General features: G+C 45.8%; 1 protein-coding gene across 7 annotated transcripts in view; it reads left to right on the top strand.

Annotated features, from left to right (window-relative positions):
* The window catches only part of CLEC16A (C-type lectin domain family 16 member A), a 219350-nt gene that overhangs the window by 69793 nt on the left and 127969 nt on the right, over window positions 1–21588 (top strand). For all 7 annotated transcript variants that reach the window (XM_006776288.2, XM_006776287.2, XM_006776286.2 and 4 more), the window contains 3 exons: window positions 2217–2346; window positions 6254–6354; window positions 19293–19415. In XM_006776288.2, coding sequence (XP_006776351.1) covers window positions 2217–2346; window positions 6254–6354; window positions 19293–19415 — 354 coding nt within the window. The remainder of the gene's footprint in view (window positions 1–2216; window positions 2347–6253; window positions 6355–19292; window positions 19416–21588) is intronic.

Below are 21588 nucleotides of genomic sequence, written 5' to 3'. Positions count from 1 at the left end.
AGAAAAAAGAAGAAAAAGGTAAAGATACAAATTATGAACAACAAATACACATCTATCAACAAGTGAATCTAAAAATCAAGTGAATAAATAATCTGATGAACAGAATAAACTGGTGAATATAATAGAATCAGGGGCATAGAAAGGGAGTGGACTGACAATTCTCGGGGGGAAAGGGCTGTGGGGGGGTGCAGGAAGAGACTGGACAGAAATCGTACACCTATGGATGAGGACAGTGGGGTTGGGGGTAAGGGCAGAGGGTAGGGTGGGAACCAGGTGGAGGGGAGCTATGCGGAAAAAAAGAAGAACAACTGTAATCTGAACAATAAAGATTTAATTTTTAAAAATCCAAGGAGTTATAAATGATATAAATGAAATCAAGATAAGGGGTGAGAGGACAAATCTATCCAGAAGAATTTCAAATAATTTGTGTAGCTCCTCCCCCCCACCCCCCAAGGAGAAGGAATATAACTCCCCACTTCTTACGTGTAAGCTGTGCTTCATGCTTCCTTTCAAAGATTATGGAATGAAAGGGGGAGAAAAGTACCTTTCCAGTGGAGAAACCTGAGCAGCACACGCTTGGCCAAGTGATGCAGATAACATCAGCAGTCCTGAGTCATGTTGATACCCTGTACCTTTGATATGATATGATGAGAAGGGCACTTCCCCTCAGTGGTCTTCCTCCCAGAAACTCCTAACCCCAGTCTAATGATCAGAAAAGCAGGCAAACCCAGATTGAGGGATGTTCTGCAAAGTACCTGCCCAGTTCTCTCCTCAAACCATAAGGCCATCAGAAGCAAGGAAAGTCTGAGAAACTGTCACGGCCAAGAAGAGCCTAAGGAGACATGATGTAACATAGTATCCTAGATGGGATATTGTAACAGAAAAGGGTATTAGGAGAAAACTAGGGAAATCTGAATTCTGAGGGACGCAGTTTAATTAATCATTTGAAGAGGTAAAGGAAAAATAGGTGCAGATGGTCTCTGAGAGGTCTCTGAGGTGGTGACATCTGAGCCTGACATGATGGGATTGCGTCGTGCCTGGGTAGGGAAACCTGGGTGAGAGCATCCTAGGCAGAGGAAACAGCCAGGTAAAGATCCTGGGGCAGAAACATGCTTGGGCCAGTCAACCAAGAGTAAGAAAAGCTTAGCACAGCTGGAGTGGTGCTGGGCGGAGAGGGCCAGGAGGTGAGGTCAGAGGTGGATGGGTGCCAGGCTGTGCAAGGCCTTGACGCCATGGAGGCATTTGGATTTCATGCTGAATGTGAAGTGAAGGCAGTGCGGAGTTTTGAGCAGAAGGGTGACATGAGCTCATTTCCACTTAAAATCATTTGGGTCTGTGTAAACTAGGCAAGCATGAAAAGGGGAGTGGCCAAGAGGCGGCTCCTGTGGGTCCAGGGAATGACGATGGCAGAGGTCATGTTAAAACCCGGTGTGCTCCCATCTTTCTGGAAACAGAAACACAGGTTTACCTTTTAATCATATTCCCCACCCCCATTTTGTCTCCCAAAGATGGGGGAAATGAACTGAAGTCTGGGTTCCAAGAACTATTTGAAGGTCTATACCTGTGTGTCAAAGAACTCTTAACGGGACACCTTACAGCGCAACAACCATCCATCTCTAATGCAAGATGTTTTCCTTCATTGGTTCATACCTCTTTTTGAAAAATAAAATGTGCCCCATGCTTAAGTCAGTTGCTACAAATTGCTCTTCTTTAATTGGGAAAAATAAAACATGGTTCCTAACCTCTCTCTGCGCCCAGAAGTTGTAAATAGAAAGGGAAAACAAAAGGCTCCAGTCACATCAAAGGTTTTTCTAACGTATAAACAGTTTCAGGGTGTTTTCAGGGAATTTGGTTATGTTTTGTTAACCACATGTTTCCTTGCTGCCTCAGCCCTTTGGGGAAGGAAGTATGGTATCAATAAAAATAAAATAAATTACTATTTTTTTAAAAAAACCTTGAGATAAATAAAATCGCAGTTCTTTCCAGTCAAAATCGGGGCCCTGTTTCTTGGTGATGCCCAGATGAAAAGAAAGAGAGGTTCTGGCCTTTGTTTTATATTTCCCCCAGCATGTTGCTGGTGCGCCTTTCATCACTGTTGAATATTTGCTTGATGTATTAGGAACAGTTTCTGGGGCTTTGTCTCAACCATGAGTAAGTCTATAAAGTAGGTCTGGGAAGCTATCTGGGCTCATCCCAGTCTCTGTACTTGCTTCCAGAGATAGAGATGGTGATCATGGAGCGCAGCAAGCTCCCGGAGTTGGCGGCCAGCACCTCCATGCAGGAGCAGAACACCACAGATGAGGAGAAGAGCGCCGCCACGGGCTTGGAGAGTGTGCAGTGGAACAGGTGGGAGGCCCAGCCTGGCAGGTGGGGTACACTCGTGCTGATGCTGGGGAGGGCTGCCCACAAGCCAGCCTGGCAGGTGAGGTACTGCTCAGTCTCTGGGATGAGGAGATGGGCTCAGCAGTGAAGGTGGGTGCCTTGGCTGGGGTGCCCCCTAAGGATAACCCTGGGCCTCTTCCTACCACTCAAATGGTCTCATCTGCTTCTCAACCAAGCCACCTTGCTTCCTGCCTTTCCTTCTACTTCACTCCTTGGTCACCAAGAGAGTCAGCTCTTCTCCAGAGGCATGGGGACGGAGCTGACACTCAGCACTCTAGCACAGCGGTCGCCAACCTTTCAGACCTCGCGAACCACCACTGGTTGGCGACCGCTGCTCTAGCACACTCACCCCTTGGAAAGAGAATGAGCAGAACATGATGCCACCATCTTCCCCACCTCCCCACCCCCAAGCACTGCAATGCTGGGCCCTATTTTAAAGGGTATGGAAGGGCCTGTAACCTTCTATGGCCATTCGTGGAAGCCCCTGGGAGCAGTGTTTGGGTCTTTCTGTCTCATTCATTCTCTGCCACGCACATGGCTATCCACAGGGCCTGCCCTCCTGACTCTGCCAGGATGATTAAATGCTGCTGTCCACCTTTGACTTGGCGCCTGATGGTTTACTTCAGTGACGGCCTGCCACAGCTACATGCTCTTAGACTTTCGAGATGCCACATTTCCTGGAACCTTGCTATAGCACCACCCCTTTTGGAATAGACTTGGGTAGAATGCTCCCAGGGTGTTCAGTGAATTGTTAGGAGGGCGCCATATGCACAGACCCCTGTAATAACCTCCTAATCCTGCTTTAGTGTTAATAAATGCACAGCAGCATGGTTCCTCTGTCAGCCTACAAGGAAATCATTCCTGAACCCTGAGGGTGGGGTGGTTGAAATTCACACAAACCCCCACCCTATGTATTAATCCTACTGGACGTGAAGAGTTGAAGCACACTGTTTTCCCTCCATGTCTTACTTATCTCTTTGCTTGGCAGATGTTTCAGTTACTTAACAGGATTAATTTTTATCAGATGCACAAGGGAGCCATTTTTAGTTTTGGTTAAATAGAACACACTGGAGTGCAGTGTGGGCTATTGGTTGTTGTAACTTACAAAGACCTTTTTGATTTTGCTTGGCAGCAAAAAATGTAACTTCTGAAGCTCTGAAAATTAAGGAAATCATTCTAAACACAGAAAGAAAGGGGAAGCAACCTTCAGATGCTTGGCACAGCATTAGATAGACTATGAATAATTGGAAAAACCACAAATGACTAGAAGTGGGGGATGCTCAAGCAAATGAAGGTGCATCTGCTTAATAGATTATTGGCTCTTGCTTTTAAGTGAATACTGTCATTATGTTTTCAGTTTCTTAGGATTCAATAAATGGAAACAGAGCACATACTAGTATTTTACGTAGTATGGTAAAACTATAGCTTTGCTAAAGGAAGAAAAAGATCCATGTGTTGTCTTAAAAAAAAAAAGGTGAACAGACCAAAATGTTATGTTTGAATTTTGGGGCTAACACTTCTTTTCCCCCCTGAATTTTAGTGAAGAAAGGGATTTTCTTAGGGTTGATTGAGATTGTTCCTTAACATTTGGTGACTTTAACTGGCATCTTCCACCACGTGATTTATAATGGAAGCTAATCCTGGTGCCGAGATGGGCTGTGGCCCCGGGAATTCTGTCCTGAGACTGAATGCCAAGGAGAGAGGGGCCCAGGTGGGAGTTGTCTTATCTTCTCTCTGAAAAGGTATTGAATTGTTGGTTGTCAGAAATGCTGCCAAGGACTTCTGTCCTCCCAGTTCCCGGCACTGAGCAGGGAGGGGGGCGCTGAGGGTGAGGGAGGGGGACAGTTTGTTCTTGACATGAATTGGATCTTGACATTGGTCCACTTACCTGAAAAAAACAGCATAATACAAAGCATAACTGTTCCTGCATATGGGCTATATCTGCATTCAGGGTTCGATATATGCCGAGAAACTAAAAGCCATTCAAAACATTTTCTTTAAAATAAAAAAATAAATAAAAAGTCTTGAAATGTGTAAAGAAGGGAAAAAATGATTTCCGTGATGCCAGCATTGAAAGGCAGCTGTTACTAACATTTTGGTTATTTCCTGCCAGTTTTTTTTCAATGCCAATTCTGTGGGAATTCTTTCCTCCTTCCCCCTAATAACTTATACCATGCCATATTTGTAAGTTTCTTCTTCCTCTTTTCTGTCTAATCAAACCCCAGACTCTTTTTTACTTGTTGTACTCTTAATGAATTAAAAATTAATGGCTTTATAATACTTCATTTCATAAGAGATGATACATCTACCCAGCCCTCCCTCTGCTCCTGGGCATTTGGTTATTCCCATTATTCCCAAATGAAAATACAATCCAAACTCCAAGCAGCTGGTTTATAAGAAAGCATTTTCTACTTCATCCCACCTGTATCTATTATTGGTCAAAAGTTTATAATGGTCTCAATTATCCATGAATAAGTGAGGTCATGTGGTATTTTTCTTTCATTGACTGGCTTATTTCTTCTACTTCATCCCACTTTCAATTTGAAAGTGCTATCGCTGGACTTACAGAAACCCAAATGCACACATTGCAAAACTATTCACACATCTGAAAGGTGATGCTCAATCTGGGACTCACGGGAAACAGCCCAAACATAAACATCCCCTTTAAGGTTCTTCCTTTCATTTCTGTGTGCCCATGTTGGTTTGAAATGTATGATAGGTACATTTTCACTACTTTCCCTTTTGCATTTTTCAGTGTGCATTTATGGCATTCAAAATTCAGAAAAGTAAAACAGGTTATGTGGTACTTCTCTGCCACAATTTCACTCCCCCCAGACAACTGGTGTTGACAGTAGCTGTGTGTCCTTCCAGGGGTCAAGTGTGCCTTTGGTCACTCATTGAGGAGCTTTGCTCTCCGGGCTTAAGCCTGGCACCCAGAGGGGCAGCTGTAGACAGTCACGGGATCAGAGCCTCTGGCCTCAGGGCCAGAACTGTGCATATTCTATTACTCTTGTGTTGAGTCTTTCCCAGCCAGGCCCTCACCTGGAAGGGCAGCATTCAGGGCGTGCGGTTTGTGATATTTGCAGCCACTCCATAGATCTTGCCCACAAAGCATCAGAGGTGGGAGACCTCATCGATTCTCACCAGTCAGGGAAAGTCAGTCCAAGAAATTGCTGGGCCAGGACCTGCTGAAGTGAGATCATGGAGAAATGCCCTTGAAGTATTCAAAGTAGAAATCAAACCGCAATTCCCATGTACCAGCACTTTCCACTGTGTACCTGGCCCTATGTTAAGTGCCTTTCAGTCTCATTTCACTTGACTCCTCATAATAACCTTGTATGAGTTTAATCCCTATCCTACAGGTGGGGAACTGGAGAAGTTTTAGGTAACTTACCCAAGGGTGTGCAGCTAAGAAGAGGCAGAATCAGAATTTGAGCCCAAGACCCACATTCTGAAATTGTTCTGAGTTGCTGCCTTGTCTGGTATTGTTAGTCTGTCACATTGCCCGGTTTTCTGCATTCTGTCACTCTTTGAAGTGATGATGTGGTCTGTCTGCTCTGTCTCTGCGTCCTGGCATGGAAGTGCTCAGAGCAAGGACTTCGTATCATTTATCGCCAGTGTCTGGGACAGCTGGTGAACGATTGCAGAGTAATTAAGTGGTCTGTTCCTCAGTCTCTTTCCCCTCTACCTGAGAACAGAGCCTGTCTCTCATTTGTCTTGTGTCCTCAGTGCCTGGTCCTGGCCTGGGCACTTGGTGGGCTCCCTGCATGCTGGTGGCAGAGCTATAAGAGGCAAAGACTAGCAGGTGGGAGAGGAGAAGTGTTCGTCCGTGTGTGCCACAAAGCTCATGAGTGTCCCTCTTCTTTTCCAGGCCCTTCCTGGACATGGTGTACCATGCCCTGGATAGCCCGGACGATGATTACCACGCGCTCTTCGTGCTCTGCCTCCTCTACGCCATGTCTCACAACAATGGTAAGCCCACTCACCGCCCTGCCTTTCTGCCATCCCTGCCTCTGCTGTCTGGAGGGAAGGAGAAAAGCTGCTTTTCTTGAGGAATTAATTCCCTTCGTGGTTTTGATGGACTCCCTCAAAACTTCTCTTCAAACTTGTTAGAATTTCTCGGGTGTTTTTCTACAATATGGGTTGGGGGGCGGGTAGTGTGGGGTCGGGGAGGGCGTGCGGCGTGGATGATTCAGGTGTGACTGTCTGACCCAGACACTGTATTCACACCGTGGTTTTCTTTCGACCCCTTGCTTTACAACTGCCTTAGTGTCCGACTTCTTTCCTAGCATCAGAACTGAAATTAGTCAAAGTGTAATCTTGGTTTTGCTATTTATAATAGTGGGTGTTCTCATTCTGGGTTCTGAGCTAAAATAGACTCTAGGTGGATTGTGTGGAAGTGTAGGTTTCCTTTCTGAAGAAAGGTGTGGTTCTCCTGCTTCCCCTGTTGAGGCTGAGTGGTCAGGATCAGCCTCCCGCAGAGCTGACTGATTTGATTAGGGTTCATTCATTCACTTCCTCCCTGGGAACAGCCTGGTGAGTGCCCCATCTGGCTTGACAGAGCAAGTTCTGAAACATCCACATCAGAACTGCTTCCAAGAAGAAATCAAGGATATTCCTCTGGCTCCTGCCACGACTGGGCTTGGCATAGAGGAGACTTTGCATCAAGGGATGTTTTAGTAGGTTTTTCTTGAGCTTATTGGGAAGTAAGTGGAGGTGGCTTTTACTAAGCCTATGGCTAGAGACATTTAAAAGGCACTCAACATAACGTGCATCAGCACATCATTTCACCTCCCTATAGAATTGCCCTGTTTTTTTTTTAATCACATGTCTGTGCCACCATTTATTCTGCCATTCCCTAATTGAATGGTACTGAAACTATTTCCAGCCTTTTCCCTCTATAGACAGGACTGACCAATCATGCTCCTCTCCCTCCACAGTCTTATTCACTCCCATGGCTTTGCGATCCCCATTAGCTCCTGGCTTGGTGCCTGGCACACAGAAGCCCTCAGTTACTGGGGGTAAACAGACCTCCAAGAGACTGAACTCCTGCCAGTTGCATCCTGGACACTCTACCTAGGTGTTTTAGCAACACCTTGAAACAATCTGTCTATACAATACTCATCCTCATAAATATACCCTCACCTCATCATACCTCCTGCCATTCCGGTTTAGTTGAAATTGCCAACCAAGGTTGAGACTGCCATGACCTTTTTAGCTCCTTCCCTCCTTGGATCCCAGCATTTAGCCATTAAGTTTTGTCAATACTTTCTTCAGTCTGTTTGACCAGCAGAGTAACTCAGTGTGACTCAGTGTGTGGCTCTAAGCTAGATGTTGGAGGTGAGAGCCAAAGACATAAGAGCAAGAGCCATCTGGGCACATCATTCCAGTGGCTGTTACCACAGCCTTCCCACGGGGTCATACGTTTTTTATAATCCATCCTCCATGGCACTGCGAGGTAATCCTCTGTAAGACTGTTGACCATGTCCTTCCCCTGGTCAGAAACCTTTAGTGCCTTTTTCTTTCCCTTAAACTTCACCCTCCTGTACCTGTCATTTACAGTATCCACACTCACCCATCATTCCAACTTCATGTGATTCCCCTGACTTCCCTTCACAGACCCTTGGCTCTGGCCCAGAGGTTAACATTTTTATGTAGTGACATAACTCTTTCATACAGATAAACTTGCTTTATGCTCACTGAACTCTTGAGTGTTCTTTTGATTACAAGCAACAGAAGCCATCTCTCATTAATTTAACTAAAAGGGAAGGCCCTACGGGCAGCTCATAGGGTCCAAGAAGTTGCTGAAAAACTGAGGGAAGGGCAGGAACTGACCTGCTCTGAGGACTTCTCTCAAGGTAGATCCTGATGAGAGTTTGCCTCCATTCAAGTTCCAGATTCTTGGGCAAGAGTCTGATTGTTCCAGCTAGGTAGTATCTAACTCCGGATCAGTCAGATATGGCCAGGGGGCAGGGTGACACAGCACAGACTTAGCCCCATGGGATAAGCCTGTGTCTGGGACTATTCCCAGAGAAAGGAGCTCTTTGAAAGCCTGGCAGCCACCCCAGTCAGTGCCAGTATCCCTACCTGTTTCTGGCTAGTTGGCCACCTTCTTGTATTTCTTTGTGTTTTTTCCTACCATTTTCTCTATCCCATCACTACCACCTATTAACATTTTGCTTGCCTGTCAAATGTCCTCTCAGAAGTCACCTTCTCCAGGAGGTTTTCTATGATCCTTTCAAGTGATACGCACTCTGGGTTAGTACCAGCTAATGTGGCAGGCACATTTTTCACATTATTGGATTCAATTTGCTAACATTTGGCTAAGGATTTTTACATCTATGTGCATGAGTGATATTGGTCTGTGGTCTTCTTGTAATTCTCTTGTTTACTCTCAGAGGTATGCTCATTTTGTGGAATGAATTGGAAGTATTCCCTCCTCCTGAATTTTCTGGAAGAGTTTTTGTAGAAGTGGTATTATTTCTTCCTTAACTGTTTGGTAGAATTCAGCAGTGAAGCCCTCAGGGCCTGGGGTTTCCTTTGAGGAAAAGTTTTTAACTACTCAGTTTCTTTAGTAGATATAGAGCTATTAAAGCTTATCTGTTTCTTCTTCAGTGAGTTTTCATAGCTCATGTCTTTTAAGGAATTTCTCGTTTCATCTACACTGTCGAGTTTGTTGACATACACTTGTTCATTATTTTTTTTAACTTTTTAAAAAAATATATATCTTTATTGATTTCAGAGAGGAATGGAGAAGGAGAGAGAGAGAGAAACATCAATGATGAGAGAGAGTCATTGATCGTCTGCCTCCTACACACCCCCTACTGGAGATTGAGCCCGCAACCCAGGCATGTGCTCTTGACCGGAATCGAACCTGGGACCCTTTAGTCTGCAGGCTGACGCTCTATCCACTGAGCCAAGCCAGCTAGGGCCATTATATATATAGTTTTTATTTACTTTTAATTTCTGTAGGATTTGTAATGATAGCCCCTTTCTGATTCATAGTATTAATAATTTAGGTCTTCATTTTTTTTCTGATCAATTTGGCTAGAGATTTATCAGTTTTATATTAATTTTAATGAAATTTTTAAAGAACTTTCTTTTAGTTTTACTGATTTTTCTGTATTGTTTTTCTGTTTCTTATTGCACTAATTTCTATTCTTATATTTGTTTCTTACCTTCAGCTCCTTACTTCAGATTTTATTTACTCTTTGTTGTTTCTTAAGATGGAAGGTTAATCATTGATTTTTAAGCTAATTTATTTTATTTTACTTTTTAAAATTAACATACAGTAAAATTAACTTTCTGTGTATAGTTTTATGAATTTTAGTACATGTATGGATTTGTGTGAGCACCACCATAATTACTGTTACAGTGTCATCAACCAAAAATTCCCTCAAGTTATTCCTTTTCAGTCATACCCTTCCATACCAGTCATTGATTTTTAAACTTTTATTTCATAAAATGAGTTCAGTGCTCTAAATTTACCTTTAAGTACTGCTTTAGCTGCATGGAATAAATTTGATATATTTTTATGTGTTTTAAAATATGTTGTGATTTCCGTTCTGGTTTTTTTTCTTACCTTTGCTATCTTCTGTGTCATTTCTAGCTGTTTCTATTATTGATGTTTCTCCTGGTTTGGTTTTGTGATACACACACACACACACACACACACACACACATATTTGACAGTTGTGAATATTACAGTGTAGGATGCTGAAGCCTTTCTTCTTTTTGATATTTTTTGGCTTTGTCCTAGGATATAGCCAACATTCCAAATTTCTTGGAATCAGTTTGCTCCTTTTCAAAGCTTGCTTTTAAGCTTTATTGGTGTGAGTCCAAAACAGCCTTTAACCTCAGGCTCACTTGGCCCTCCTCCTGAGGCAGTCCCCTTCTGAGGACTCTGCTCCAAGAGCCACCGTTAGGTGGTTAATCCATGGTGGCTGGTGGGCACATGAACTCTCTCAGGCCTGGGTGAGTTCCAGGGGTCGTTCACCTGCTGCATGCCAGGAGGTCTTCTCCTTTCCTTACATGTGTGCACAGAGCAGAACTTAGCTGCCGCCTCAGAAGGAACCTTCTGCAGACCTCCACAGCTCTCCCTTCAGCTCCCTCTTCTCCAGGACTTTCTCCCTTCACATCTATCAGCGTTGACCTCCTTCATCTCCAAACTTTGTCGTTTCATCTCATAAAGACCAAGGGCTTTTCTTGGGTTTTCTCTATCTCTGCTGAGGCCTGAAAAATCTTTCCGTACAGTGAGCTGAAGCACTGGGCCCACTGCCTTCATTTCCTCTCTCGGAAGCTCACTCTTCTATGCTGCCTGTTGTTGTGTCCAGTGTCTCATAACCATTGTTTTATATATTTGCCTAGCTTTTTAGTTGCTTGGATCAGGAGAGTAAATCCAATCCATCTTTGCTGGAAGTCATGGCATTTAAAAAAAAAAGTTGTATTGAGGTATAGTTGATATACAATAAACTGCACATATTTAAGGTGCACAGTTTGATTAATTTTGGCATATGTATACACCTTTGAAACCATCACTACAATGTACATAGCCATCACTCCAAGTGTTTCCTCCTGTCCCTTTGTCACCCTTCTCTCCTTCTCCTCTTTCACCCTCTCCTCAAGCAACACTGAACTGCACCCTGTCACTGTAGATTAGTTTGTGTTTTCTAGAATTTCATATAAATAAAATCATGCAGTATAACTTCTTTCAGTCTACATAATTATTTTGGGATTCAACCATGTTGTGTGTACTGATAGTCATTTCTTCTTCTTGTTGAATACTATTCCATTGTATGAATGTACCACAATTTGTTTTTCCATTCATCTGTTAATGGACATTTGGTTTGTTTCTAGTTTTTGGTTATTGCAAATAAAGCTGCTATGAGCATTTACGTACAAGTCTTCTGTGGACATATATTTCCCTTTGTTTTGGGTAAATAAATACCGAGGAATGGGATGGGTGAATGTTATGACAGGTGTATGTTTATTTGTTCTTAAAAAACTATTTTCCAAAGTGGCTATAGCATTTTCCTCTTCATGTTTCCTCTCCCATTCTGTATTCCCTGGCTTCTGAAGGTAGAAAGAGACCGCATCTCTCCCATTGGCCCCATGCAGCATCCAACTTAGCACCTGCATCAGTCGGTCGGCACTCAACCAGAGTTGCTGATTGAGTGTCTCTCAGCCATGCAGCTGCTCCCCTAGGCTGCTTGCTGCCTTCCTCACAGCCTGTACTCAGGGCCTCACAGGGAAGGTACTATCTGGAGGGTGAAGATGTTGGCTCCAGAGGGCCAAGGGGCACCTGGGTGAACTATCTTGTGGGTAGCTGGCTTTCCCTAAGGGCTTTCTTCCTGGAGCCCCGCCCTGTGTGGAGAGGGGAGAAGCATGGTTTGCACGTACCCTGCAGTACTCTTTGTTCAGTGCTGTGGCCCAGAGAGATCATACCCCAAGGTCCTATCTGGGGAGCCTACCTTTTTTCTTGGGGATTTCTTCTTAAAAGAGTGGGACTGTGTATTTAAGGACATTTAATTTCTTCTTTTGTTTCCTACTAACGCTATTCATTTATTTATTCATTTGCCCTTCTAAAAGCTAATTGTGAAGCCCTTATTAAATGCCAGGCACTAACATTAGTATTGAGAATACAATGGCGAAACAAACAAATAATTTTATGAAAGCGAGTGTGACTGCTTTAATGGAGCATGGTGAGAATGGTGGGAGGGACAGTAGCATGACAGGTAAGCGGAAACACATCATGACAGATCAGAAGCTTAGATTGTATTCTGATGCGGGAGGCTCTGAAGGTTGTTCAAGGAAAGCATTATGTAATCTGTATGGCTTACAGGGGTTTGCTTTTTGCTTTCTCTTGCAAGTGACCATCTGTTTCCTCTGAAATCTCCTTTGGTTCCAAAAGACCATGTAATCAGGTAGATCATGATGATTTTATTCATGTAGTGATTCAACAAATGCATGTGGGCCCCAGCTGCATGCTTGGCAGTATACTCAGCATGGGCTACAAACTCCAGGCCACCTGAGACCCTTGCCCAAAAAAGCTTCGGTCTGGTACAAAGGATGTGTAAGGAGACTGTGGCACAGTGGAGGCTGATGTGCCTAGTAGTTCAGCCAGGAACTGATCTGATCCTCGGCATCCAGCAGGATGGGTTCACGGTAGTTCAGCCAGAGGAGAGCGGGATGAAGATGTGGGCAGCGTTGAGGAGGTGTAACTGAAAGGCTTTCTCATTGTTTGACAGACATCTGCTGAGGACTTGCTACCTGCTAGGCACTGTTGTGAGCACTAGAACAAGTTTGATGAGTCTTGTTCAAGTGAACAAGAAGGTAAATTGTGATTGTGTAGTAAACCCATGGTGGTGGTGCAAGGGTTACTAGCTAGGGTGGTCAGGGAAAGCTGCTGTGAGGAAGGAACATCTGAACTGAGGCCCAAAGAGTGAGTAAGAGTCAGCTCTGCAGAATCTGGGGCAAGAGTGTAACAGCCTGTGCAAAGGCCCTGAAGTGGGAAAGAACTGGTTTGAGGATCCGAAAGCAGGCCAAGGTGAGGCTGACCAGGGGGCCAGGACAAGATTGTGACGGGCATAGAGGCTGTGAAAAGGAATTTAGGTTTTATTCTGAGTTCAGTGGGAAACTCCTAAAGAATTTTTAATTAGAAGAGTGGCACAATGGAAATTTTTGAAAGAACCCTCTAGCTGTCGGATGGAAAGTAGATTAATTGGGGTGGGGAAGTGAGTTGCAAGAGGGAAGGCTGGGAGGCTTGTTAGGAAGCTATTGCAGTGGTCCAGACACAGGCTAATGTGGATTGAATTAGCACGTTGGCTGTAGAGATGGGGAAAAGTGGAAGGTTTTATGATATATTTTGGAGTTAGAGCCAAGTGAGCTGATGGATTGGATGTGGGGGTTGAATGAAAAGGACACTTGAGCAACTATGTGGGACTGTTTACTAAGATGGGAAGACAAGGAGAGGAGCAGGACTGAGGGAGGGGGAGTTCTGCTTGATTTGGAAGGAAGGCTGCCTGGCTCAGTGGTTGAGGGTCAACCCATGAACTGGGATGACAGGGTTCGATTCCAGGCAGGGCTCATGCCTGGATCTCAGGCTAGATCCCCAGTAGGGGTCCTAGCAGAGGCAGCCTATTGATGGTTCTCTCTGATCATTGATGGTTCTCTCTCTCTCTCCCTCTCCCTTCTTGTGTCTGAAACCAATAAAAACATTATTTATTTTTTTAATGCAGGCTCTTTGTTAAAAAGGCAGGGAAAATGTTAAAAAAAAAAAAATCTGGCTGATGTCCAGATCCTTGACTCATTGCCACTGTGTGGCTGGTGGTGCCATTTCTAGAACTAGCGAGCGTGGGCCATGGAACAGTTTGGGGAGGAAGCTGGAGGGTTCAGTTTTGGTAAACAGAGGCCCAGGAGCCTGGGGACCCACAGGGCAAATTGCCTAGTAGAGGAGCTACCACCTGGTTTGTGCTCTAGTCCTGGCCTGTGGGCACAGCATCTGCATTTGGGGAGGGGGAGGTTGCGGTTTGTTATTGTTGGTGGTGGTGGTTAGTTGTTTGGTTTTTGGTTAGGCAGCAGGCAGTTAGCTGCACTTAACTTTCAACCTGTCTTTTCCAGATCCATACCCTCCAAGCAGGCCCCCTAATGAAATGGTCTCTTTCTGATAGATTTTTCATCATAAGACAATTTTAACATAAAAGCAACGTTAATAAAAACCAAATGTTAGCCCAGGCCTTCCAGTAAATCATAATAGATTAGATGCTGTACCGAAATGAATATCCCACAGTGGAAAGGGTTGACCGGTTGGAGGAAGGCGCTCCTTGTGATTCAATTGGGCCACATAATGAATTCTGGTTCATATCTGTAATAGAAAATGCAGGCTTCTCTCTTTTGTCAGGTCTGCAGAACCCTGGCCCAAGGAGGGGGGTGAGATTTGCAGCTTTTGTATTCTTAAAGGTTCCCCCACTTCACCCTCCACCCTTCTACTCCTGCCCCTCCATTTATTATTGTTTAACCAAGAGGAATCAGGCTTGTTTTGCTTTGCTGAGAAGTTACTGGAACATAGATGAGAGGTATGGGAAAGGTTGAAAGGTAATAGGATAAAGGGAGGCTTTCGCCATGCAGAGAGCTGGCAAAACAACATTTTGGATCTCGGTTGACACATAATCAGAACTGGAAGTACATTGGAAATCAGCCCAACATCTGGTTAGCTTTCGAAATAGTTGGTCTATAGTTTTCCAAAGCTGGCAGTGCTTGCGTGACTATAGCCAAGGAGACCTTGTGTGGTCAAAAGAAAAAAAATTATTTTGACCATTCTTTTACCTAGCATTATTGTGGTTTCTTTATCCAGGTTTGATTGTCTACTTCTTTTTCTGTAACTTTGGTCTGGGTCTTTTCCACCCTTTGCTGGAGACTACTGATAAGGAGGAAGAATCCAGAAATCAGAACTTAGTGGGGAAAGCTTAGTAACTGGTTACTGGCACCTCAGAGTTACACCCTTCCCTTCTTTTAGGATTGTTTGAATTAGTTGGGAGCTCCACCCCCACCCCTGCCCTTCCCCTAGGGTTGTTGGTGTAAGCAATGGGAAGGAGAGACCTATTCTGACTCATTCTGCAGAGCAGCATCTGACCCAGGCGGGAAGGGAGCAAGGAAGCACGTGGTCTGCTGGGAGTCTGAACTTGCTGTTGTGTCTTCCTGGGCCATGGAAAGTGCATCTGGGTTTCTTTGGAATTTGTCTGTCACTCAGCACTTAAGGGTTGAAGCCAAAAGGACAATATATTTTCCAGTGTTTGTTTCAGTCAGAGGGAAGTGGCTAGCAAGGAAACTCAATGAAGTTGGCGACAAAACCTGCCTTTCAGTGACTGAACACCAGTGAGTGTGTGTCCTCCCGTCACATAGGTACCGTTTTCCCTTTCGTATGCAGATCCTTGTCATATGTGACGTTGGCCTTGTTCATGCACAACTGTCAGCTGTCAGTTTGTTTGGACCCAGAAGAATGTCTGGAGCTTTTGAATGGCTGCGCAGGCCTTGGAAGCCAGTTGCTAGTGAGGGTGGGATAATCAGAGTAGCCAGAGGGGTTTTAGAGGCCGTGGTGGAGAGAGAGACAGGAAAGAAATGAGGTACGAGGCCCAGGAGGAGAAAGATGGAGATCTTTAAAGTAGTTTATTTAGACAGAATTTTGCCATATGGTGTATCCTCCTGTTTCCCCATGGCTGGGGATAAAATCCACCTCACATAGAATGTGTTACAATACCAGGTCTGTTTGGAGGAAAATGCTTGAATGGTTGAGGTAATGGAGACCCTTCAAAGTCAGCGAGAGCACAGTCAGATCATGTCACTCCCTAGCTGCCCTCCTGCCCTCCAGGAATTCTGGCATTGAAGCCTTGCCTGTCGTCCCCCTCCCCCCCAACATCTGCCTCATCACTTCCTCCCAAAGCTTCATCCCACCCTCCCCAAGCTCTACCACAGCTCTGCAGAATCCTCTTGGCCTGGCAAGTTCTGGCTTTCCATGTGCAGCTCAAGGTGAATGAATCCAACCTGAGCAGCTCATCCCCTGAGCCGACCCTTACACAGCATAGCATGCCTTCTTCTAGCTTGATTTTTAGCTTTTGTTAGCCGGTTTTCCTTTTTGTCCTTTTGTTCTTTTATTCTTTCTTTCCTCTTGGAATACAAACGATACAAAAATACATTCAGCCATGCTCAAAGTAAAAATTCCCATCAGTGCATGGTAATGACAGGCTGTAGTTATTGAACCATGACTACATATTTGTGATTGGATGCTGACAACAGCCCTGGGACGGGGTTACTGTAATTACCCCATTGCACAGGGGGGTTGGAGAGGTTAAGTATCAAAACAAAATTCCTTCTGCAACCTGAACACAGTGCTCTCCACCTCTACCTGACCACAGTGTGGAAGGCACTCTGGGGAGACTGAGCCCCAGGATACTGTGAGGCCTTCGAGGTGATGGCATAGAAGGAAGGCTCCTTATGCACCGTTTGCTGTGGTTGGCTCTCCGTGCAAGTAGTGGTCTGCTGGGAGCCTGAACTCCCCATCTGCATCCTGTCCACCTTTGTAATCTCACCCTGGTTCTAACTGTGTAATCTCACCCTGCCTCTAACTTGCTCTGTGACCTTGGGGGTGTGACATAACATCTCTTGTCCTTAATTTCCTCACTAGAAGAAGAGGTTACACTGGAACCTGGCCCTGTGAAGTTTGAAAGGGTTTCAAGTCCCCTGGGGTCCCCTGTCCCCTGTCCCCTTCACAGAGCTGCCGGTTGAGGAAAGTCAGAATAACCTTGGAGTGTTTCTCTTCCTGTCGAGAGAAGATTTTGCCACAGATTTTTATCATTTTTGATAAGTTCTAAGAAATCAGGGGCAATAATAGGAAAGAGACAAAATGGAGCTCACCATAGAAATTCAAACCCTGGTCTTAGTCGTCTCTCCCTGCTTTTGCCGGCCACCACCACAATCCCGAGGGAGCCAGCAGCCGGGCTTCGTTGAAGTGGGATGATAGATGGTTCGGTCATAAAGTTGGGTGATGCTCGGGGCAGGCCGAAGAGCCATTTTTTCCCAGAACCACTGACTGACGGTTCCCAAAAGGGCCAGACATGAAAAGATAGAGAGATGTTAAGACTGTGTTGACATCTCTGGAAAAAAAACAAATGCCAAAAAGATTTAGTTGACATTCATGCCATTTAATAAACCAGAATGCTTTGGAGTTAGACATTTCACATCAAAATGGGATATAGAATCCACAAATTAAATTTTCATTGCAATCAGATTTTTTGACAGAAGCCATGGTGATGGGGCGTGAGAGAGAGAGCTACCCAACTCAAGCCCTCCAGCCGTCCCTCACCCATGTCATCTCCTTGGCATGACTTAGTCTCTGGTTCAGAGCTGGAAGGAACTCAATAAAACAAGATATATTGTTATGGTTTCTTACGTCAATGTGTGCGGGGGGAGTTACTTAGAATCCAGACAATCAGCTCTTCAATGCTATCCTCTACTATTTTGTCAAGGTTCTAAATGAAGCGTCATCTAGTACTCAAGGGACTGTATTTCAAGAGTTCCCAGAAGTGCCACCTTCCCCCCTTTGGTAGAGTAACAGGAAGAGACGTGCTTGGAGCACAAACAATCTGTTCAGCTCTCTAGGCTGGGATCAGGAGAAATGTTTGTTTCTGCAAGTGTGTTTTCCAGAGCTTTCTTAGATGAGAGGAAAAGGACTTGGAACACCTCTCGTCCCACATTTGGCCTGTTGAAGTAGCCCTAACAGGTCTTCCTTGCCCGGCTTTCTGGTCTGCTTTAGGTAAAATGTCACTCTGTTCACAATTAAACTGTGTGCTCCTCCCTCCTCCACCTCTCCAGTCTTGTCTTTTGTCTTTTCAAAGCTATTAGTTTGCACTAGAGAAAACATCATTCCTTTGCCTCTTAAAGACAGAGCCACTCCATGGATTTCATGGTATGTGTACCTTTCTGTCATAAGGTCTAGCCTAGTCTCTTTCTGCAATGCCACCCCCTGGCCCAGTATGGCGCCTGCTGCTACAGCCTGTGGGTACACGTGTTTAGTGGTGGGCCCAGCTCTTTTGAGTTCGGTGTTAAGAGCTTGAGGTGTGATTGTTGAGTATGACTGTCCTTTCCTTTCTGTCTGATCTCTGTTTCTCTAGGATGGTGTCCCCCACTGTGGCTTGTGTCTCCTACAGGAGTGGCACCCAGACCCGGCACGAAATGGCAGTGAAGCACACTGTGTGAAAATTACTCCTTTTTCTATTCCATTTCCATTCCCTCTGATTTCATCCAGAAGTGTGTTACCAATTGGGGCTAGTGTCTTCAATACCTTTTAAGCACCCGCCAAGCTCCCTGTTTAACAGACAGAGTAGGCCTCAGGCCACAAGTAACTAGTCAGCGGTCTTTGGTTAAAATGTAAAAACATTTTATTTTTTATTTTGTTGTTGTTATAGTTACTGTCAATATTACAACAATCTGATTTCCTATTGACATATAGTGATACAAAATATATGTTTTATTTTTTTGAAGGTAAGTTTGCTTTTACATATATGTATCATTTTATTAATTTCAGAGAGGTAGGGAGAGGGGGAGAGAGAGAGAGAGAAACATCAATGAGAGAGAATCATTGATCGGCTGCCATCTGCATGCCCCCACACTGGGGATCTGGCAGCAACCCTGAATTCCTGGCTCATAGGTCAACACTCAATCACTGAGGGACTGGGTAGGAAACATATCTCTCTATATAAAAGTCTAATATGCAAATTGTCTCCGCAGAAGTTCAACCGGGAGACTAATCACTCGCTATGACGTGCACTGGCCACCAGGGGGTGGCACGGAACAAAGGAAGGCCCTGGCCAGCAGCCGGAAGTCCCTGATCAGCCCTGATCACAAGCCAGGCGTAGGGAACCTACCCGTGCATGAATTTCATGCACTGGGCCTCTAGTCCTATATAATAAAAGGGTGATATGCAAATTGAGTGGACAGCAGAATGACCGGTTGCTATGATGCACACTGACTACCAGGGGGCAGGTGCTCAACGCAGGAGCTTCCCACAGCCCGCAGACCTGGATTGGGGCCTACCGGCCAACCTCTCAGTTCCTTCTCCTAGCCTGGCAGACTCCGATTGCCTGTTGGGGAACAGGGAACCAGGGTGGGTGGTGAGGGGTGGGGCCAGCTGCCAGTGCGCTGGGCCTCTAGTGTTTTAATATTTACCTACGTTCCATTTACAGAAAATTCGAAGGTAAGTTATAGTATGGACAGCACACAGCCGTGGCAGAAATCACGAGGATGCACCATGGATGGCCAAGGGTGGGGAAGCCCTGCTCTAAAGGCCTTTTAGGATGCAGAGCGCTTGCGATCATGTGGCTCCACTTACTTACAGCTTGTTCCTTTCTCCATTCCAGGCATGGAACCTGAAAAACTAGAGCGAATCCAGCTCCCAGAGCCCAGTGCTGCTGAGAAGACCGTCTACAACCACCTACTGGCCGAAAGACTCATCAGGATCATGAACAGCGCTGCCCAGCCAGGTGCCTGGAGCATGTTGGCTCTTCACAGGGGTGGCGGAGTTAGAGGGATCAGGCCTCCCGACCTGGCCCTTCTGGTGATCCAGGCAGATCTCGACCACTCCCCCTGGCATGCACATCCGTGACCTGGGCCACCCGTACCCTCCATCTCTGGGTCTCCTCTCTTTCTTTCCCACCATGGTGTTTGCGCCAGACCCTGTCTTTCTGTCTCCTTTCGCACCCTTCTTTGGCCAGTTTTGCCAACGTCTGCAGCCCTCATCTTGGGGTAGCACAAGGCCGTGTTTGAGCTTGAACTAAGGCTGAGAGTGTGAATGAGTGGGGAAAAGATTTGGTTCGGATGCTTTTGATAATATAAGATGTGCCCAGTGTCTGGTCTTGTCAGCCTGGTTCTGAATTTTAGTCAACACTGACCTGCCACAGAAGGGCTACAAATAGCAGGCAGAATGATCTAAGCACAATGATTCTCAACAGGACCACCTTGCCTCCCAAGGGACATTTGGCAGAGCCCGGAGACAATTTTGGTTGTCACAGCTTGAGAAGGTGGTGCAACTGGCATGGAGTGGGAGAGGCCAGGGATGTTGCTAAACATGCTACAATGCACAGGACAGCCCCATACAAAAGATTGTCTGACCCACGATGCCAACAGTGCCAAGGCTGGGAAACCCTGATTAAAAGGCAGAGAGAGGCTAGCAGGTTGGAGTGAGTGCATGGGAAGGAGTTCGACTGTGATGTGGCCCAAATGAGAGAACTGCTGAGCTAAGCCATCAGGAGCAATCCAGGGAGTGGGTCCAGGTCAGGCTCAGGAAAACGGCTGGGGAGGGAGTTGTGATCACAGACAAAAACTTCAGGAATAAAGGGAGTGGCTCCAACTAGTGGCAGAAGCACAGAGGAGTGCCCCGGGAGGGAGTGCAGGTCTTGGAGAGCCAAGTCGGTGGCCCCAAGAGTGTCAACAGGGGATCAGTAAACTCCCTTAGTTTCCCTCATGAGACGAGCCCCGTGGGAAGAAGTCAGCTCATTGTTGCAGGAGCTTGCAAAGGGAGAAGGGTCTTGATGGAAAATCCCATTCCATTTCCCTGGAGGCAGCAGAAGGGGTGTTTCTGACCTGGCCAACTGTGCGGCTCAGTGGAAGGGCAGGCAGGAATGACACTGGGCTCCGGAGAAGCTACTGAAATCTGAGGAAGACAGATGGGGGCTGCCATGTGGGCTGGGTAGCAGCACAGAAGTGGGGCTAGTTCTGGGCCGGTGGGGCTGCAGCAGGGAGAATGACCAAGCTGAGACTACCAGCCTTTTCCCACACAGCCCTGGGCTTGTATCATGCTTAGGAAGGCCTGTTTCTGTTTGCATATAGGCTGTTCATTTTTGTGCAGACAATGCCCTCTTCTCACCTGTTTCCCATCTGACATGAGGCATCAAAGGATGGGCAGGGAGGTATGCCGTGTGTATTTGCATTGATTTTTCCTAGTGGCCCTCCTGGTCCCTGTTGATACAAACCCAACTCAGACTGGCTGAAACAATACAAACTGAAACAAAATTGTTGGCTTATGTAACTTCAAGTGTGTTGGGCACTGGCTTTAGGCACAGCTGGACCCAGGGGCTCAAGCACTGTTTTTTGTTTTGTTTTTTTTTTTAAATATATTTTATTGATTTTTTACAGAGAGGAAAGGAGAGAGAGTCAGAAACATCGACGAGAGAGAAACATCAATCAGCTGCCTCCTGCACATCTCCCACTGGGGATGTGCCCGCAACCCAGGTACATGCCCTTGACCGGAATCGAACCTGGGACCTTTCAGTCCGCAGGCCGACGCTCTATCCACTGAGCCAAACCGGTTTCGGCATCAAGCACTGTTTTGAAGGCAGCCTTTGGCCTCTGCAGCTTCTGTGTTGGCAAGATAACTGCCATCAGCTTCAGCCACCCCTTTTGCTGCTGGGGCCTTAGACATGCTCTAGGAGAGGCCCTGGGTAATCTGGTGGAAAGGGGGGCTTGGGACTCAATTTGCAGAACACTTTACCAAAAATTGCAAACGCTGGTAAGAATGGGGAAGTGGCCACTGTGGATTAAAATGCTTGTGCCACTCAGGGCCACACCACTGTTCCTGTCCTCTCTGCAGCCCAAATGGTTCCAGCAAGTTATGGAATTGAGCCTTTCTAGCTCTGACTGGCCCCCTTGCCCTTTCCC

The sequence above is a fragment of the Myotis davidii genome, unplaced genomic scaffold, assembly GCF_000327345.1.
Source record: "Myotis davidii unplaced genomic scaffold, ASM32734v1 scaffold209, whole genome shotgun sequence".
Taxonomy (NCBI): domain Eukaryota; kingdom Metazoa; phylum Chordata; class Mammalia; order Chiroptera; family Vespertilionidae; genus Myotis; species Myotis davidii.
This window is presented reverse-complemented; position numbering and strand designations above follow the sequence as displayed.